This window comes from Callorhinchus milii, unplaced genomic scaffold (assembly GCF_018977255.1).
Source record: "Callorhinchus milii isolate IMCB2004 unplaced genomic scaffold, IMCB_Cmil_1.0 Scaffold3, whole genome shotgun sequence".
In the NCBI taxonomy this organism is placed as follows: domain Eukaryota; kingdom Metazoa; phylum Chordata; class Chondrichthyes; order Chimaeriformes; family Callorhinchidae; genus Callorhinchus; species Callorhinchus milii.
Genome location: NW_024704744.1, coordinates 88,997,465 through 89,018,260, shown reverse-complemented (window position 1 = coordinate 89,018,260; position 20,796 = coordinate 88,997,465). Strand labels below are relative to the sequence as shown.

The window sequence follows — 20,796 nt, the reverse complement described above, 5'->3', positions numbered from 1 at the left end:
GAGGAATCTGGGCTAGAGTTCCATATAATAAGCTCAGGCATATTGGGAGGGGGGAACTAGCACTGCCAGACGCAACAGGGAAAGAGCAGGGAAATTAGATCAGAGTTTATAAATCCAGTCACAGAGGAAGAACAGCATGAGCTCAAGGAATGTCCTGCTATGTTTTAAATGCTTTGATTCGAGGTTAAGTCAGTTAAACCATCGTAAAGCGTTTTTTTTTCTGGTTTCAGACCTTGCTGAACGAGCTGGACAAGAACACTGGAAAGTACAGGGAAGAGGTTCACATCAAGACTGCAATAATGTCCTTCATTAATGCAGTGCTAAATGCCGGGGCAGGAGAGGTGCGTCGGGGTTGGGGGCCAGTGGTCAGGGCTAGAGGCCAGGGCAAGGGATCAGGGCAGGGCATCAGGAGATCTAATCTCTGTCTTTCCAGGTCTCTCCAGTTGCCCAAATTCCCAAACTTCCTCCCAGTCTTAGCCTGTGAGACTACTTTGCATTAAAATTTAAGATTGCATTCACTTAAAAAATACACTATAATGAGAAAATTCTGTGAAGTGCTTTGAAATGTGTGAATACACTGTATAAAATGCAAGGATTGTTATTCTATTTATAATTGTGGAAAACTCTAATTCAATCTCAATTTAGGAGGCAAATTTCCGCAGTTCTTTAAGGGAGCCTGGCTCCCAAATTAAGATTGAGTTTAAAATTTTTTCACAATTATATACTATGTTGAGGTTTAACAGGTGGAACATTGGGCCTCAGGTGCCATCAATTAAAGTGTGAGCTTCACCTTTGTGATCTCTTTCAAAGAAGCAGTCTCAGCCTTTGGGCCCTTTTTAATGAGGTGATCTCTGGTCTCCATCGAAAGGAGTTTTGCAATAAGACTGTGCATCAACAACAACAACAAAATTACATTTTTAGAGCGCCTTTCATGTCGGGAGGACGACTCAGGTGTCGGGGCCCGAGCATGGGTAGGAGTGAGGGAAGGCAAAGAGGTGGGAGGGAGACCAAAGGCACGGTCGAAGAAAAGGGTTTTGATGGTAGGGCGGAAGACATGGAGCAGGCCGGAGCCCGATGAACGGAGGGAGCGGGCAGGTTGGTAGGGAGTCAGCAGCTCAGAGAGGTAGGAGGGGGCAAGGCCATGGATGGCCTTAAAGGTGAGGATGAGAATCTTGAATTTGATCCTCTGGGGATGGGGAGTCAGTGGAGTTGGGCGAGGGTGGGAGTGATAGGGTCACGGAGCCTGGTGGGTGAGAATACACGAGCTGCAGAGTTTTGGATGATCTGCAGCTTGTAAAGGGAAGAGTTGGGAAGGCCGATGAGGAGGGAGTTCCCGTACACTCCCATACACTCCCAAGCCTACACTGTTTCAACACTGCCCGCCCAATTCCAAATGATGTGGGAGGAGGGGGAAACACCATCATAGAACAAGGCTTCACTGACCATAAATTAGTACTAAATCGATCATCTCATCCAAGAAGCCACATGGCTGGTGCGGACAATTAGACAAGTCAGAATGTTACTTATGTGAAAGAAACTATACAAATGTAATGTTGTTATTGTTGTTTGCTACAATCTGTGCGGCCCAGGTCTGGAACTTCTTATAATAGTAATAATAATAATCCTTGCATTTGATACAATGCCTTATACATCTTCGAGACGTCTCAAAGCGTTTCACAGAATATGTGGTAAAGTGACTTGACTTCATATTTTGTGGGCGAACCTTGGCAGCCAATTGCACACAGCAGTGTCCCACAAACAGTCGTGGATTGGGTAACCAAATTATTATTTGTCTGTCTGTCTGTCTGTCTGTCTATGTGTCTATCTGTTTGTTTGTTTGTTTATTTATTTATTTATTTATTTATTTGAAGGGATTATTATCCCGGAAAAGCGATCCACTAATCAACTAACAACCGGATTCCGACTTACTGCTAGGTAAACAGAGGCATGTGGAGTAAGGAAATTTGCCTAATGTTTCGCACTGCCCAGGAATCAAACCCAGGTCCTTTCACATGGGAGGCGAGTGCTCTAACCAATACGCTTTAAGACTCCATTCTTGATACAAAAGTGCAAGGTGTTCCTTTTCCCCAGGTTCTAACATCTAGGACAATCCTGTTAAGCAGAGGGGAGAGAGAAAGGAGTTGGCGTTTACAGGGCAAAAGCATGTTTGTATTATGAGAGGCTTATTGCAACATTCCAGCAAACCAAGGGTTATTTCTACCTTTGCTGCTTCATAGGACAATTTGGAATTCCGACTGCACCTCCGATATGAGTTTCTGATGCTGGGCATTCAACCTGTGATTGATAAGCTTCGCAGCCATGAAAATGCAACATTAGACAGGTAAATGAGCCCTTTTCAAACCACGAATGAGTGAGTGCAACTTGGAAACCACCAGTACCTTCAACTCTTTGCCCTCTATATCATAGAATCATAGAATTATAGAATCGTAGAATTATAGAATCGTAGAATTATACAGCACAGAAGGAGGCCATTGGCCCCATCGTGTCTGTGCCGGCTCTTTGAAAAGAGCTATCCAAATCAATCCCACTCCCCCACTCTATCCCCATAGCCCTGCAAACTTGTCCTCCCTAAATAATTATCTACTTCACTCTTAAAAGTTGCTATCAAATTGGCTTCCACCACCCTTTCAGGCAACACATTCTAGATCCGAACAACGCGCTGTGTAAAAACATTTCTCCTCACCTCTCCTCTGTTTCTTTTAACAACTATGTTAAATCGGTGTCCTCAGGTTACCGGCCCACCCTCCAGTGGAAATAGTTTCTCCTTGTTCACCCTATCAAATCCCCTCATAATTTTGAAAACTTCTATTAAGTTTCCTTTTAACCTTCTCTGCTCCAAGGAGAATAATCCCAGCTTCTCTAGCCTCTCCTGATAACTGAAGTCCCTCATTCCTGGTGCCATCCTGGTAAATCTCCTTTGCACCCTCTCCAATGCCTTGACATCCTTCCTAAAGTATGATGCCCAGAACTGAACACAGCACTCTAGCTGAGGCTTAACCAGTGTTTTATAAAAGTGTATACATCTGCGGGGACATAGTGTTTCAGGTGGTTCCCAAGCGCAGAGTATCTACAGCTTGGCTCAGTGTTGCTTATCTCTGCTCTCTCCCTCTTAGCATCTCCAGTGTTACACTGGTAGCTACCCATGCTGAATGATTAGGGGCTCCCACCCTCATCTCCAGTGCCCAGCCAGAATTGTCAAGCACTTTAGGATATCCTTCTGACATGAAACGAGCTATATAAGTGTAAAATTGTATTGGATGGAGAAAACTATGAAGGAATAAAATTAAAAGATCTGCCATGGTCAAATAAATTGTCAAAGCAGGATCAAGAAGCTTTGCCCCCGTTTTTATAATCGGGATAGTGAGCAGTGAAGCACAGTGAACTTTCTGATTCTCTCTGTGTACTATATTTCATAGAATCATAGAAGATTTATAGTATAAAGAATGATTTCCCATTGATTAATCTATTTGAAAGTTTAAATTATTTTCTCTCCACCCTCCCTTTTTAGTTCACTGCTCCTCAGACCCCACCCAGTAGAGCTGAACAACATGGCTTTTCCCAATTTTCTGCCTTTGCCATTTCCGAGCTGCCCATAGTGCAGGACGTTCCACATCCTCAACCTCTTGGGGGAAAAAGGTGGCATCATGTGCTTTATTTAATGTCGCCTAAATGCGAAATGTTGTGATGTAATGGTTGTCAACATTGCTCAGTGAACTGGAGGATGTGCAAAAAGCATCCATCCAGTGTGAGTTATGTAAATGAGGTTGTCAAAGTGGCCATGAAACAGCTTTTGGGACAGAGCTTTGGCTGACTTCACAAGATCCGAAGGCTTCATTTCGCCAATCAATTTCTTCAATTGAGTCTTAAGAAAACTTACCTATCTTTGCCTTTAGGCACTTAGACTTCTTTGAGATGGTCAGGAACGATGATGAGAACGAACTCGCAAAAAAGTTTGATGCGGTGAGTACCGATGTCTGTAACACTGAATGTGTAATTCGGAACAGAAGAGATGGGATTTGGCTTGTGTAGGACTTTCATTATACAGTATTCTCTTTATAACACGATTCACTTTGGTTTGGATACTCTAAAGCATGGTAATGGGTTTCCGCATGTGTCTGACACCTGGCTGACCAAAAAACAAGTAACACCCTGGCTCCAGGTATCTGGAATTTGAATCTAGCTGGAATGGTCCTGAATCTGAGACTTCGAATTAGATTGCTTGAATCCCACGAGTAGAAGATATCTTGTTCGCGCATAAAGAAAAGCAATGCTGAAGAATGCCAGTAAATGCCGGTACCAGCATTGTAATTACACGTTGCCAGAATTTCTGGCTTGCCAGAGCAGATTCCACCCCCCATCATTTGTCTGGCTAGATGGGGTTCATCTGTAATGCGGGTGCCTGTGGATGTGTGGCTGGCTTTCCTAACATTAATAAATTTCTGATGTCCAGATGATCAGGTCACCTCTACGCAGCACTAACAGAGGAACAAACACAGGCAATTTGGCCCACAGTGCCCATTATTGCTCTTTGAAAGAGCAATTCATTCAGTGATTTTATTCAATTCATTCATTTACTATTCAGCGCTTTGGGACGTCATCCTGATTGAAAGGCGCTACACAAATGCAATTTGGTGTTGTTGCTTTGACCATCAGTCCAGCAGTACATTCCACATCCTTTTCATAGAAAAAATCCTCCTTTGATAATTATTGTAAATGAATGCCCTCGACTTACAAACTCACCTACAGGTGAAAGTAATTTATCCCTGTCTACTCTATCAAACCCCTCATCATTTTAAAGATTTTTATTAGGTGAAAGTAGACCCAGTTCCTTTAGTGTCTGCTCATAAGTCAAACCATTTGTCTCAGCATTCCTGAATATTTATCCCACCTCTTTACATTACAGCATCAAAATGTTTCTTAAATGAATCTAGTCTACTGGCCTTAACCATCCTCGCTGGTAACCTATTGGGCAGTTGATTCCCCTCTAAATATGTCCTGTTTTTGTCTTCAACATCCTATTTGCACACCTTGAACACACCCTCTTACCTCTTACCCTGCTGCCTTAGGGTATCTGAAACAAATGTTCTGGGTTGACTTTTATTGAAGGATGGAAGCTTTACTCTCAGTTATCAGTTTGTGCTGTGCTGCCTGTCTTAGGTAATACCTCTGCTAGACGCTGAAGTTTCCAGTAGGAGGTAGGGCTGTTGCAACAGTCGCTGGGATCTGATGGTAGTTAGTTATTTTGAGGTGAGTGATGCTTCCAAACATCAATTTTTCAAGTCATAGAATCATAGAATATTACACCACAGAAGGAGGCCATTCAGCCCATTGGCTCTTTGGAAGAGCTACTCAATCAGTCCCACTCTCCTGCTCTTTCCCCATATCCTTGAAATGTTTTCCTTTTTAAGTATCTATCCAATTCCCTTTTGAAAGCTGTTATTGAATCTGTTTCCATCTCCCTTTCAGGCAGTGCAGTCATCAGGCCTACACCCCTTTATCCTAATGGTAGTGGAGTAATGGAAGACATTATACTCCTGCCATCTCTCTGTTTATCTGACAGTTTCAGTAACCAGTGAACTCGTTGTTAAAGAGGGTGCACCCCAATCAGCATCATTGGTGATACAAGTCCTAACATTATGTTATCTGCAGCAACAATCTTCCAAATAAAACATTATTATTTTGTGGGTTGATCTCAGTAAATTGGGACTACAATTGGCTTCAATGTTCCTGGATTTGGGAAAGGAAAGTCAGTCACGGTTCCGGTATTCATCGCTAGAGACCCCTTCTCCCTTTACTGTACCACTGCCTCGTGTGTGTGAATGTCAGGTAAGCATAAGATCTGTATATAAACCATCTGATTCCTTTGATTCGAAGGCAGCCTCGAATGTAGTCCCTCCTGGGGATCCATTATTCTCTATATAAACCACTCTGATCCTCTCAATTAAATTCCAGTCTATAAACACAATCCCACATCTCTTCGTGGCAAGAAACAATACATTTCAAGACAAAATGGTCTGAAGAGGCTAAGACCAGGTGGAACTTTTGGGATTCTGAAGCAAATGTTGTATATCATGTTCCATCAGGAATGCTGCCCACTTCGAGGTACTGAATTCTGATTTCCCCACTTTCCAGGTGCACATTGACACAAAGAGCACAAGCCAGATGTTTGATCTGATTCGGAGAAAGCTGAGTCACACAGACGCCTACCCGCATCTGGTCTCTATCCTACAACACTGCCTCCAGATGCCATGTAAGTATATTTGGACAACAAAACGTTGGGCAAGTTTCCTTACTTCACATGCCTCTGTTAACCTTGCAGTAAATAGGAACCGATTGTTAGTCAATTCACGGATAGCTTTTCCGGGGTTAGTAATTCATGACTGTTTATGGGACTTGCAAGGATTATTATTAATATTATTATGATCTTTATTGTCAATGTCACCACACAAAACCGGGTCCTCAGATGTTTCGGGGATAACTGCCAACTACCGATCGTTCCACCACAGTTCAGCTGTCTCCTCCACCCCCCCCCCATCCAGTCTCTCCTGAAGTTGCTTGAATTATTTTCAGTTCTGGTTTCTCGTTGAGGGAAATGATTTTGTCCTGCCAGTTAAGTTCTCTTTCAAGGAATACTCCAAGGAGCACTTTTCAATTTCAATAAATATGATACGCACTTAACAGATGTGTCTTTGAGAGAAATCTTTGCCAGAAATGCAACATAACTCAAGAGTTTCCTGCGCCCCCTCCTTCCCTTCAAGAGCATTAAATTCCTCTTTTATCTTCAGCCATCAGTCCCTACTGCTCCCAGTTGCCCCTTCCATAATATCACTTTGAATCGACACTCAAGTTTTGTATGGTTGACTTATTTTCCTTTCGTCCCCGTTTCTGTGTGTGTGTGGGGGTGGGGGGGGGGGGTTGGGGTGGGAATGATCAGGTACCAGTCTCACACTGAGCCAGGGGGAAGTACCAGACCTGTTGGTGCTCAATGATATCCCTCTTTGGTGGTGCAGCTTTGGTGCCAATTTACCCCTCTCCATCACTTTAATTTAAAACAAAACACTCTGCAAGGAGCCTGATAGTTTGGAATCTCCTCTGGCAACAAGCTCTGGAACAGCAGCTTAGGACCAAGGCATGTTGTCTTAAGCCCTCAGCTGCACAAGGCCTGAAGTGTCGAAGCAACAAGTAAAGGGGAATCTCTGGAGAGAGAATGGTGGAGGAAGAAGTCTGTGCATTAAAGTAGCTCAAACCCTTAAAGAATAAAGCTCAAAGTGCCGTTCTCCATCTCGTTGGCCTCCAGGTGTTGCTTTGCTTCCCATCTTTTTTCAGCCATTGATTTGGGATTCACAGGCCATGAATTTCATGGTGAATTTCTTGACCAGAAGGTCACAATTGGCTGCCACGTTTCGCCCACAAAATGCACAGTCACTATACTTTACAATATATCGTGTGAAGCGCTTTGAGATGTCTCAACAGCATGATGAAGTGCTACGTCAAATGCAAGGATTAGTGCCATTGTTATGATTAACACAGCGAATACAATTGGCAACGAGATGTCAGCAACGAGATGCCATTTGTGGGGTTTGTGCAGTTCTGACAATGCCCTCTCTGCAGGGAAGAGGAATGGGACCAATTGCCAGTACTGGCAGCTCCTGGACAGGATACTGCAGCAGGTGGTGCTGCAGGACGAAAAGGGAGATGATCCTGACGTCACCCCGTTGGAGAACTTCAACGTAAAGAACATTATTCGGATGTAAGTTATACACCATAGGGAACCAAGTATGAGGTATGATCTGAGCCTCACTCAAGCCTGATATCTCACCTAGTCTTGGCCTGTGAGACAATTTTGTCTTCAAATTTAAGATGGTGTAGAATCGTAGAAAATTCTTAAGTTCAGCCTTAGTTTGAAAGTCTTTCTAAAGCCGACCGGGTCTGACTGTGTCTCGACCTGGACTAACCATTGACTGACCAGGGCTAACCAGCACTAACAGGGCTAACTGGTGCTGACCAGAAATAATGAAGAGTTACCAGGACTGAGCAGGAATTACTAGCACTAATTGGGAATAACCAGGGCTAGTTAGACAAGACCAATACTGACTGACTGACTGGGACGGCTTGAATGGTACTTCAGTGGAAGTTGTCATCTGTTTTGAAGGGAAGAAATACACAGAATCGAGAGGAAAATAAACTTGCAGCAAAAATATTTGAGAGATACTTGATGTTTCCAAAGTCAGCTAGAAATTAGAGAAGATTGACACAGGGCTATTGTATTGATTCATTAACAGACTAACAGTCAATGTGAACCTCTCGCCCTCGGCAGGTTAGTGAATGAGAACGAGGTGAAGCAGTGGAAGGATCAAGCAGAGAGGTTCAGGAAAGGTAGGTTTTTATCCTGATCACAAGCAGGGAGTTGCTACTCCACCTCAGGCAGCTGCTGTCAGGAATGTTGCTGTATGCTGTATACTTCCAGTGATCCCAGCGCTGTGTTCTGGGTACTCTCTGTGCTCCCAGCAAGGCATGCGCCCAGCAAGGCATGCTTCCTATGCTCCCAGTGCTCTCCGCTTCTAGCACTCTGCACTGCCTGCGCCCCCAGCGCTGCCAGCGCCCAGTGCTGCGTGCTGCCAGCGCCCAGTGCTGTATGCTCCCAGTGCTGTCTTCTTCCAGTGCTTTGTGCTTCCAGTGCTCCTTGGGCTTCCTGTGCTCCCAGTGCTGCGTGCCCCCACCCAGTGCTGCGTGCCCCCACCCAGCGCTGCGTGCCCCCACCCGGCGCTGCGTGCCCCCACCCGGCGCTCCCAGTGCCCCCACCCGGCGCTCCCAGTGCCCCCACCCGGCGCTCCCAGTGCCCCCACCCGGCGCTCCCAGTGCCCCCACCCGGCGCTCCCAGCGCCCCCACCCGGCGCTCCCAGCCCCCCACCCGGCGCTCCCAGCGCCCCCACCCGGCGCTCCCAGCGCCCCCACCCGGCGCTCCCAGCGCCCCCACCCGGCGCTCCCAGCGCCCCCACCCGGCGCTCCCAGCGCCCCCACCCGGCGCTCCCAGCGCCCCCACCCGGCGCTCCCAGCGCCCCCACCCGGCGCTCCCAGCGCCCCCACCCGGCGCTCCCAGCGCCCCCACCCGGCGCTCCCAGTGCCCCCACCCGGCGCTCCCAGTGCCCCCACCCGGCGCTCCCAGTGCCCCCACCCGGCGCTCCCAGTGCCCCCACCCGGCGCTCCCAGTGCCCCCACCCGGCGCTCCCAGTACCTCCACCCGACGCTCCCAGTGCCCCCACCCGGTGCTCCCAGTGCCCCCACCCGGCGCTCCCAGTGCCCCGTGCTGTGAGTTCCATCCCTGCTGAGAATGATTGTTTTGTGACTTGGACCGCATAATTGAGAGAGATATCGCAATGAGCAGCAAACAACAACAAGATAACAATTTATGTAATTGATTTTATGGACATTCTGCTATGCTCAGAACACGCAGAATTACTGGGCAGACTGGAAAAGAAGGAGCGAGAGTGTGAAACCAAAACGCAGGAGAAGGACGACATGATGAAAACTCTCAACAAAATGAAGGACAAACTCCAGAAAGAGTCCATTGATCTGCGACAAGCAAGAGATCAAGTGGTGGAGCTCAGTACACGACTCCATGACCTAGCAGCCTCTGTAAGTCCTCTCTCACCAAACCTGACACTGGTGGTTAAATGGGAGATAGTGGAACTGTGTTCCTTGAACATCTTCAAGGCTGAGACTGATAGATTTTTAAAAAAACAGAGGAATATGGGGATAGGGCAGGTAATTAGAGTTAGGTCTGAAGATCAGCCATGATCTTATCGAATGGCGGGGCAGACTCGAGGGGCTTAATGGCCTACTCCTGCTCCTAATTCTTATGTTCTTATGTGTCTGTTTAAGGGGAAAGTAAAGGGGAAAGTCTGTATACAAGGAATTAGATACAGAATTGAAGAAAGATAATATTAAAAGATGAGGCCGGCCAGTCACACCAGATATTAAAGGTATTAAACGTTTTGTGTAAATTATATGTGGAGTCCTGTAGCTCAGTGGTAAAGACCCGGGTTTGATTCCCAGACAGGACCTTAGGCAAGCTTTCTAACTCCACACGCCTCTGTTTACCTAGCGAGTAAGTAGTAACCTAGTTATTAATTGATTGGTGGATCACTTTACCAGGGATAATAATTCTTTTCAAAAAAAATTTTGGCACTGAATCCACGACTGCTTGTGGGAAAACTACTGTGCGCAATTGGCTGCCGTGTTTCACCCACAAAAGTACAGTTAATTCACTTTACAATATATTCTGTGAAGCGCTTTGAAACGTCTCAGACGTGATAAGACACTATATCAAATGCAAATATTATTATATGTACAGCAGAATTACAGATGAAAAATAAATTATTATCAATTGATCAGTCCAGAGTGCACAATGTGTTACTAAGATATAGAGTTCTTTATCAGTAAAAACCCTTTGTTTTTCTCTTTTGTTGTAAATATCTGTTGAGCTGTATCAGCCTCGCTCAGGGTGTCAGCCTGGCTCACTTGAGCATAGTGATGGGTTTCCGCATGTGTCAGAAACAAAATTGGTAGCAATGTTGCCTCTGAGTCAGAAGATTGTGGGTTCAAGCTACGTTGATACTTGAAACTCTAAGCTTACATTCCATTCCATTCACGATTCGAACCCCTTCAGTCGGGTTTCCGTGCTGCCCATAGCACAGAAACTGCCCTGGTCAAGGTCACCAATGACATCCTGACCATCTGTGACCAGGGCTCCCTCTGCCTCCTCGTCCTCCTCGACCTATCGGCAGCATTCGATACGGTCGCCCATGCTATCCTCCTCCACCGCTTGTCCTCCCACCTAAACCTTCAAGGCCCTGTCCTTGAGTGGTTTAGGTCGTACCTCTCCCACCGTCTTCATTTTGTCTCCACAAATGGCTTTTCCTCCAGCCCCCGCACTGTCTTGTGCGATGTCCCTCAAGGCTCTGTCCTCGGTCCCCTCTTCTTCACCCTCTGCATGCTCCCCCTCGGTGACATCATCCGCAGACATGGGGTTAACTTCCACATGTATGCGGATGACACCCAACTCTACCTTTCCTCCTCTACCCTCAACTCCACGACCACCGATGTCCTGACAGCTGCCTGTCCGACATCGAGTCCTGGACGAGAGATAACTTTCTCCAGCTCAACGTGCGCAAAACTGAGGCCCTCCTGATTGGCTCACGTCAGCGCCTCCGCACCTCAGGTGCTGACAGCATCAGCATCCAAGGCTGCACTCTCCACCTCTCAAAGCCAGTCAGGAACCTCGGGGTTTTGTTCGACCCTGAGCTGTCCTTTCTCCCTCATATCCGCACAACCGGCACCGCCTTCCATCACCTCCGGAGTGTCGCCAGACTACGGCACTACCTCACCCCTCACGCTGCTGAAACTCTGGTCCACGCCTTTATCACCTCAAGGCTGGACTATGGGAACTCTCTCCTCGCCGGCCTTCCCGCCACCTCCCTCCACAAGCTGCAGGTCATTCAGAACTCTGCAGCTCGTGTACTGTCCCGCACCAGGCTTCGGGACCACATCACTCCCACCCTCGCTCGCCTCCACTGGCTCCCCATCCCCCAGAGGATCGAATTCAAGATCCTCATCCTCACCTACAAGGCCATTCACAGCCTTGCTCTCTCCGACCTACTATCCCCCTACCTACCTGCCCGTACCCTCCGTTCCTCTGGCTCCGGTCTGCTCCACACCCCCCGCCCCAACCGCCCTACCATCGGTGGCCGGGCCTTCAGCCTCTCAGCCCCTAGGCTCTGGAACTCTATCCCCCAGTGCCTTCGCCTTGCCTCCTCCCTTTCCTCCTTCAAGGCGGTCTCAAGACCTTTCTCTTTGACCGTGCCTTCAGCTCCCCTCTCGACTCTCTACCCCTTCCTCGCTCCCTCCCTTCCCTCCTCTCACCCTGACCATTTCCCCCCTGCTGGGGTCCTGACCCAACTGTACAGCGCCTTGGGACGTCCTCCCAGACGTGAAAGGCACTCAATAAATGGAATCTTGTTGTTGTTGTTGTTGTACATGGCAATGCAGTGCTGGGGGTGTCCTGGAGATGAGACGTTGTTGGAAAGGTGTCTTTAGGATTACATTGAACCGAGTTCGTTATTTGACTATGCAGGTGGACATTAAACATCCCGTGACATTGTTAGAAAAGACAAGGGAGTTTCTCCTGGTACCCTGGTCAACAATGCTCCAAATAAAATTGGTCATTCACTTCATGGCTATTAGGAGGATTGCTGTGTGTAAATTCACTGCACATTCTCCTACAAATATACTCACTTCACTTTAGAGTATACTCGGTGAAGTGCTTTGAGGCATCCTCTTGACAGGGTTGATTCTTATTAATCACTTCATGGCTGTTTGTGAGCCATTGCTATGCACAAATTAACTACCACATTTGCCTACAAAACACACATTCCATTTTATTGTGATGAAATGCATTTGAGATGTGCTCCCGATGGGAAAAGGACAAGATCAAATGTAAGAATTACTCTTCTGTATGCTTATTCACTCACTCCCTGTTTCCTCTTTTCCAGAATGGTGGCAACTTCTCTTTCCTTCCCCTGCCACACCCAGGAGGACCCTTCCCACCCCCACCCCCTCCTCTAATGCTGGGAGACCTGCCTCCACCGCCTCCCCCTCTGCCCTATATCTTCGCACCTCCTCCTCCCCCACCTCCTCCCCCAGGCGGCCCCCCTCCCCCCCCTGGGGCACCCCCCTACTTTAACTGCGGAATACCACCGCCCCCATGTTCTCTAAACCAGAATATCCGAAAAAAAGCCATTCCACAACCATCTCACCCTCTGAAGTCCTTCAACTGGCACAAGTTAGCTGAGGTAACAGTTTCTCAAACATTGGGATAAGGTTTGCTATGATTTTAAACAATGTCCTCATTAACTATTATCCACTAGGTGCCAGCACACACATCCAGGTAAGTTGTTTGTTTTGTCAATTACAAGCTTTACAGGCTTATAATTTATAAGTCTCAATCTACAACTGTTTGTGGGCCACTGCTGTGCGTAATTGACTGCCGTGTTTCGTCCACAAAATACTGCACTTTACAGGGTATCCTATGAAGTGCTTTGAGCCATCTCTAGAAGCTTTTTTTTATATATTATCCCGATTTAACCTGCTGAGCTGGAGCAACATTTGCATGATAAGCTGTTTTATCTTGTACTGAACAGAAAAGCCAGAGTACACGGCCTGCGATTGAAGGGGATAAATTCAGAACAAATCTGCAGAAACACTACTTCAGTGAGTGAGTAGTAAACTTATGGAACAGGCTCCCTAGAGAGACGGTAGAAGCATAAAATGTTGTTTGTTTCAAGAACAAATGAGATACATTTCTGCTAGAAAATAATATCTCGGGAACAGTATATAGTTTAGGACACAACATGTCAAGCGACTGCCAAGAGGAAGGCAAACCACATGGACCTTGGTCTTTTTTTGCCTAGAAATTTTTTATGTTCTTATGTTCCTATTAGTACCGCATGTTTCATTGCATTCCACAGGTCCCCAGATCACAATCTGACCTGTAAATTCATTCCCTCCTGAAAGAAGGTGAAAAATACCTGGAAGAATGTGGACTAGAACTGAATGCAGTCTGATGCTCTGTGTCACAGACAATATGTGAAAACACCTCATCCCAGGCTGCTCAGGGGGGGCATGACAGGTTCTTTCTCACTCACGCTCATTGACACATCATCCCCAGCTTCAGCCGTAATGGAGGCAGATCTCAGAGATCATTGTTCTATGTGGGTGTTACAGTAATTGTAACCAATAGGAGCACTGTAACTGATCCCTGGTGTTAAAGGAACTAGCTATGAGGAAGGATTAAATAAGCATGGACACAGGTTATAGAGCTCTGGCTGGTCTGAAGTTTGTCTAGGCATAAGAGATGGAAAGCAGAATAGTCAAGCTTGGATGTGATGAAAGCATGATCGAAGGACTTACCGTTATTATCAGATATGTCAAAGCATTAGGACAAGAAGCATCAGGGTGTGAAGACAATTTTAGGAGAGACATTGGAAAGTGCATGTTTTTTACAGAGGATAATGACCAACTGGAGCTGGTTGACAGGAAGTGTGGGAGAGGGTGGGATTTAACAAACTGCTGTGATGTATTTTGTGATGGTAGGACATTGGACTGAAGGGTCTTTTTCAACCCAACTTCTCTTGTGACATACTAGGGACATGATGGTGCTGGGTCCTGCAGCCTGAACAACACTCCTCATCTTATCTCACTGAACAGAGTGTCCAGGTGCAATACATCGACCTTCACACAAAAATACAAATACTAAAGTAAAAAGTAAAATTTTGAAAAAAGCATGCAAATGGAAGAAAGTAAAGGGAGGCTGAGAGAAACAACAACAACAAACTACATTACACAGCGCCTTTCACGTCAGGAGAATGTCCCAAGGCGCTAGACCAGTCAGGGATTTGGACCTGATCAGAAGCAGTGGAGGGCAGGGGAGGGTGGGGCTATGAGGGTGGCCGAAAGCGTGGTCAAAGAAGAGGGTCTTGAGACATGCCTGGGAGGGAGCCAGGGAGGGAGCGAGGCAAAGGGACTGTGGGAAGGAGTTCCAGAGGGTGGGGGCAGAGAGGTTGAAGGCCCGACCACTGGTGTTGGGGCAGGCTGGGCGGGGGACGTGGAGCAGGCCAAGCCATAGATTTGTGCCAGACTCCATCAGCAAGCTATAAAAAGCAAACTGTAGCTCAGTGCTGTCAGAGATCTGGGGGAGGGAGTGGAGGCTGTCTACACCTTGCTCTCAGTTGATAGTGAGCCAGCTGTTCCTGGCCACAGCAAGCTGGCTACATTTCGACTATAATAGATGGTCGATCCCTTTCGGGACTATCATTTTAAAACCGGAGGAAACGCACCATTTTTCATTCCTTGGCAGTCACCATTTTGGGGGGGGTGGGGGAAGAGGGAGGTCAGTGAGTCCAACGAGTGGCTCTGAATTTCATCTGGTTACAGACCAACAACAGCAACAACAACTTGCACTTAAATAATGCCCTGCACGCTGGGTAGTATCTCAGAGCAATTAAATTATTTATTATAACTACACAGGAATCGAGCCTGACTCCGAGCCGGGAGGGGTGGGCGGAGGTGGCCGTAAACACGGTCAAGGAGGAAGGTTTTCAGGCGGGACTTGTAAAAGGGGAGAGGGGGGATCAGCAGCCTTCCTGAAGTGCCGGATTTCTCATCGCTGCTGGCAGACATATTACCCACAGCATCCACAGCTCAGTGCCTCGCAAGCGAGAGGACATGGGTTCGAATCCCGAGCAGGGTGAAATGTTGGTCAAGTTTCCTTACTCCACACGCCACTGTTTACCTAGCAATAAGTAGGAACTCGGTTGTTAGTCGATTGGTGGATCGCTTTTCCAGGGGTTAGGGTTAGGTTTTTTCCTTAAAAAAACATGGTAACTCAATCCACGACTGTTTGTGGGGATGCTGCTGTGTGCAACTGCCTGCCGCGTTTCGCCCACAAAATATATAGTCAATTCACTTTATATATAAAGTATATTCGGTATATTCTATGAAGCCCTTTGAAATGTCTCGATGGCATGATAAGGTGCTTTATTATTAGTAGTAGTAATATTATTATTAGCATTCCTCTCCCATTCAAATTTCCTCGCTCCTTGAGTTGTGTAGAACAATGACACTGATTACCTGAATAACTCAATTAGATCTTATTGTGCCTGAGGGTCACCAAACAACCCCATCATGGGGGTGATAATAAAGAAGGCAATGGTTTGAAGATACTCTAGCTTTGGGCCAAATCATTGTCTCAAAGTCTGGGGGTTGGGAGGGGGGAGATCGTGGAATTAACTCCCAAACCTCTCACTGCCTGAAGTCTTTAGCAATGTAATAATTATCACCTTGATCACCCCACCCAGCAGGAGCTTTCCTAACATCCTAGCCTCTACTCTCGGTGAAGAGGACTCGCCACTCGGAGATAGCGACTGGGGGGATCTAAAGCAGAATTTAGAAAGAACCATTTCATTCATAGAGCAATGAGATTGTGGAAATCGCTGCCTGAAGCGGTGGTTGAATCAGACGGTATAGATTGATTCAAGAGGAAGATAGAGCTTCAAATGAGTGAGAAGGGAATAGAAGATTATGAGAGGCAGCAAGGAATCAATGAAGACTCGTATAGAATATAAACACCAGAGGGGACAGGTTGGGCCAAGTGGCTTGTTTCTAAGCTGTACATTTTTTGTAAAGAGAGAGAGAAACAATCAGGGTGTCCCTTCACCATCTCCCTCATGACATTCCTCAAACAACCCTCGGATACCAATAAGAATCAATAACTTCAAGGCCCACAATTGAGCCCACCACCCCATTGAATGGCCCAGTATTAGATGGTCAATGTAGCACACAAGGTTAGTCCATCAATAGCACAATATCTTCTACAAACAGTAGCAGTACCTCAGACACACTCATCAAGTCTGTCCCTCTTGATACCATCTAATACATAAACCCTTGCACGGATCTTGTTGCTAGAGTACACATTCTGGATAAAATCTAAAACTTGGCCATGTTCTCCCACAGCTTTCAGCTTCTTCATGACAACATTAGGTCATAATCCCCCAAATAAAATGTTCATTCACCTCATAGCTGTTTGTGGGATGTTGAGGGGCACAAATTAGCCGCCCTATTTACCGACAAAATATAGACTTTACCACTTTGATGTTCTCCCAATGTGAAAGGTGTTACATCAAATGTAAATGTATTTAAGTCAAAGTCCTTTCAGAAATCAACAAACCCAAGTTCCCCAGCTAAGTTCAGTTACTCAAATAATATAATTTTAAAAATGTGGTCACTGAATTCCAAGACTGTTTGTGGGACACCGAAGTGTGCAATTGGCTGCCGCATTTCACCCACAAAATGCACAGTCACTACAATTTACAGTATATTCTGTGAAGCGATTTGAGACGACTCAAAGATGTGATAAAGCGCTATATCAAATGTAAGGATTATTATTTATTATAGCTACACAGAATTCGAGCCAGAGATCTTCAGGATCTGTATGTCTTAGCTACTCCCTTGATAATCTCCTGCAGCCATCAGAAAACTTGGACAGCAGGGAGCCTGAAGAATCCCATTATAAGTACACAGTGTCATTGTTGCCACTCTTAGAAGAAAGAGGAAGCTCAGGATTGTAACTTTGGGCTGAAGTGCTAAATGAATGGCAATGTGACAGAGAGTTACAATGGACTATTTTTATCAGTAATGTATAAAAATTCTAATCCAAGCATAACATTTGCCTTGGCAGGTAGTGATGCATTTATCAGGATTTAAGTGTGCAGTTCTCTCCAGTAGTTTTAGTGGTTTGATCTGACAACCAACAGTAACACTGTTGAGGCAAAAAAAGTACCTTTAACGTGTCTCAAGAAAAAGACTTTTAAGGAATAAAAACGTGGAAATGACCCATCCTACTGAGGTCATTCATTTTAAAATGATTTATGAGAAACTGGGTGACATAATGAGATAGAACAGTGTCTCTCAATGAGCGGTCTATGACCTGAGACCAGACTATGATAACCTCAAGGCCAGTCCACACCAGATGTCTCGCTTGTTTGAATGACCTAACTGACTCATTTACCAATGATCTGCCACCATTTTAAGAAGAAACTGAGCTGCTTTCTGACATCCAAAAGGTTGAGAAGTACTAGGTTAGCGCACTGTCCTTTCACTTCTTAAGACTTGGGTTTGAATTAAGCTCAGCTTGACATCGTGATGGAATCTCCTCTTTGTGTTGGTTGTAAGAATCATGCAGACAAATGTCACATTGATGTGGGGAGTGGGGGGCTGACTACCAAGGTTGGAATTCAGCTGACCTGGGATGGAACCTGGTCTGAATGTTCTCTAAGCTACTTGCTGAATATAAACACACACATTGTTGGGCAAAAGTAGCAGTTTCAATAAATACATATTCTTTAAAACAGCATCTGAAAGTCTAAACGCTGGGTCAAATGTCTCACTCAATTGGAATTCAAGATAGCAGCACTGAATATTTGTCAGTCGGCTTTGGGGCGAGCATTATTCAGATATTGAGGGCACGGAGATTTCCTAACACATATTAACCTCATTCCCAAAATAAGGAATGGAATGTGTTTAACAACATTGCAGTTTTGGTCCTTATGTTATGATTCTCACTGTCCAGACAGACACATGACCAGTGGCCATTTGGATGAGGTACCAAAGAGAGTGCAGGACACAGCCCAAATGAAGGAGTCCTGTAGCTCAGTGGTTAGAGCACTCGTTTTGCAAGTGAGAGACCCGAGTTCAATTCTAGGCAGGGCGAAACCTTGAGCAAGTTTCCTTACTCCACACAGAGCCTAATAATAATCCCTCCAAAACCAAAAACAATAATAAATTGGTCATTTTCAATCTACGACTGTTTGTGGGACATTGCTGTGCGTAATTGGCTGCCACCTTCGCCCTCAAATATACAGTCAATTCACTTTACAGTGTGTTCTGTGAAGCGCTTTGGGACGTCCTCCCGACGTGAAAAGCGCTATATCAAATGTAAGGATTATTATTATTATAAGGGTCTTTAGCAGAGTAGCGGGAAAAGCAGAGGGAAAAAAATCTCCTTTGTGTTTTAACCAATTTTAAAACTCTGGTTAGGAATTCTGTCAGCAAGGTTTGCCAAGCCTCTGCTATACATCATTGAGAGAAGTCACATTATCGTTACAGACATTGTTTTACTAGAGCCCTGACTTGAGCCAGGTTCACAATCTCAGTACCCTTCAGATGTTTGTCATGTCCATGTCTTAATCATACCTCATGCTCTGAATTCTTACAGAATAAGATTGGGGACACTGTCTGGACTGAGATTGATGATGTTCGAGCCTTCAATGTGCTGGACCTGGAAGACTTCGAGAAGATGTTCTCAGCGTACCAAAGGCAACAGGTGAGGTCCCTTCAACTTGTATGAAAACCCAAATAATTGAACACAAGTTGCATTCACTGGGTGGGAGCAAGATTCAATACATCAAGAATCAGTAAAGATTAAACAAATGACATTTGTCAGGCATTCAAACAGGTCTCTGAGATCCCCTAGATTTATCTCCCCCACCACCATTTTGGCTATTAAATCCAACCTCTTGTGGTATGCCACTTGAGTAAAGCAATTTTATTTACCTGATTTGCAGAGATGGGGTGTGGCTGTTGTACGTCATACATCGACAGTAAAATATCATGATGACCCTCATTATCCAGATTTGTGCATAAAGAATGCCTGCCAAGGGTAACTCATCCTTTACAATTGTACTTCTGGACAAGTCCAGAGGAGAAGGGGCATGTTTAAACAATAAATCATTTGATCAAATAGCACAGCAAGGATCTTGCCACCAAAAATCCAGGGCAACTTTTTTTAAACATCCCTGATAAGATTGTAATGTACATGTTCTGCCCTCGAGTGGAGAGTGAAATTACAGCTTGAAACACAATTTCAGGCATCTTCTGTAAAATGTCCCATATAAGGCAGAGAACTCTTCTCATTACATATGTATGTAAGTGTGTGTGTGTATATATATATATACAGAAAGAAAGATGGTCACAGGTCCTTAATTGGGCTTTAAGTGGCTGGCTGCCCGGTTGTTAATCTAAGTCTGTCATTGCATTTTTACGTACTGTTTATGACCCAGTGCAAAATGTACTCAGATAGTTCATCATCCTGACAGCTGGCTCGCCGGCTCCATTTTTTGAATAGCGATCATTCAACAATTGCACAACAGCAGGCTGCACTTTCTGTTTTTCTTTGGACAAGCAGAGGTTAAGTCTCAGGATTCTTTAAAATGTGGAAGTTCAAAGGTCTCATTTTCTAAAAAAAAATTAAATCCACAAATATTGGCTCTTGAGAGGCACTGGGTCTGCCTGGCCCCAATGCTGTTAGTGATTTCAAACTTAATGTTCATGACCTTGCTTGGAATAGTCTTCCTCTTTGAGTAGTCCTCTACTCCATCAATTAACAATGACAACATCTCTGCATGTGGATAGTGTCTATTTTGTGAGTGGTTTTCAGCCCAGTTGATTGCCTGATCACCTTGTTCAAGCTTGTGTGTGGCGCATTTTCTAACCTCTGGAAGTGAACTCCAACTTGTCTTCCATTAACACAACTTTTCTTGCCTTTCTCTATTTTTCAACACCAACAATTTTATTTATATAGTACCCTTCACACGGCATAGGATTTCTCTATTTCCTCAAGACTATCGAAGAGGGTGATTCTTCCAATTTTTACTCTCATGCTCCAATTGTTCTCTACTATAGATTTATCAAAAAGAATCACAGAATCATAGAATTTTTCAGGCCGAAAGATGGCCATTCATGTCTGTGTAAGATCATCCATTTAGTCCCACTCCTCTGACGTGGATTTCTGTTGGGGAAACATCAACCTGGCTGCTGTCTGGAGTCCCCTCGCTATAAATAAATGCCACTTGTGAACCTCCCAGGCAAGTAGCCTGCTTACACTCACAGTGGTCTAAATTGCAAAATTATTTACAAATAGTGAATGCCACATAGTTACTTTCCGTTCAGTGCTAACTCACTTTGGCATGTTTCATTTTTCCATGTTTCTTGGCTGGCTTGCCCTGCACAGGATGTGCTCACTAACCTCTTGAATCAGGTGAGTGGTTTGTTTACCAGTGAGTTATAACTACTTATCACCAGCCTCTAGTATTTGGTTTGAATTACATACAATTCAATAATATACAAATAGATGAACAGTATGGCTAACTAAATGTTCTTAAC

At 45.3% G+C, this 20,796-nt stretch overlaps 1 protein-coding gene across 1 annotated transcript in view; it reads left to right on the top strand.

Annotated features, from left to right (window-relative positions):
• daam2 (dishevelled associated activator of morphogenesis 2) overlaps positions 1-20,796 on the top strand; it is a 183,351-nt gene that overhangs the window by 131,063 nt on the left and 31,492 nt on the right. The window contains exons 7-16 of the mRNA XM_042333487.1: positions 231-341; positions 2,238-2,341; positions 3,915-3,981; positions 6,154-6,271; positions 7,633-7,771; positions 8,339-8,397; positions 9,467-9,657; positions 10,038-10,052; positions 12,573-12,872; positions 18,851-18,958. Of these exons, the coding sequence (XP_042189421.1) occupies positions 231-341; positions 2,238-2,341; positions 3,915-3,981; positions 6,154-6,271; positions 7,633-7,771; positions 8,339-8,397; positions 9,467-9,657; positions 10,038-10,052; positions 12,573-12,872; positions 18,851-18,958 (1,212 nt within the window). The remainder of the gene's footprint in view (positions 1-230; positions 342-2,237; positions 2,342-3,914; positions 3,982-6,153; positions 6,272-7,632; positions 7,772-8,338; positions 8,398-9,466; positions 9,658-10,037; positions 10,053-12,572; positions 12,873-18,850; positions 18,959-20,796) is intronic.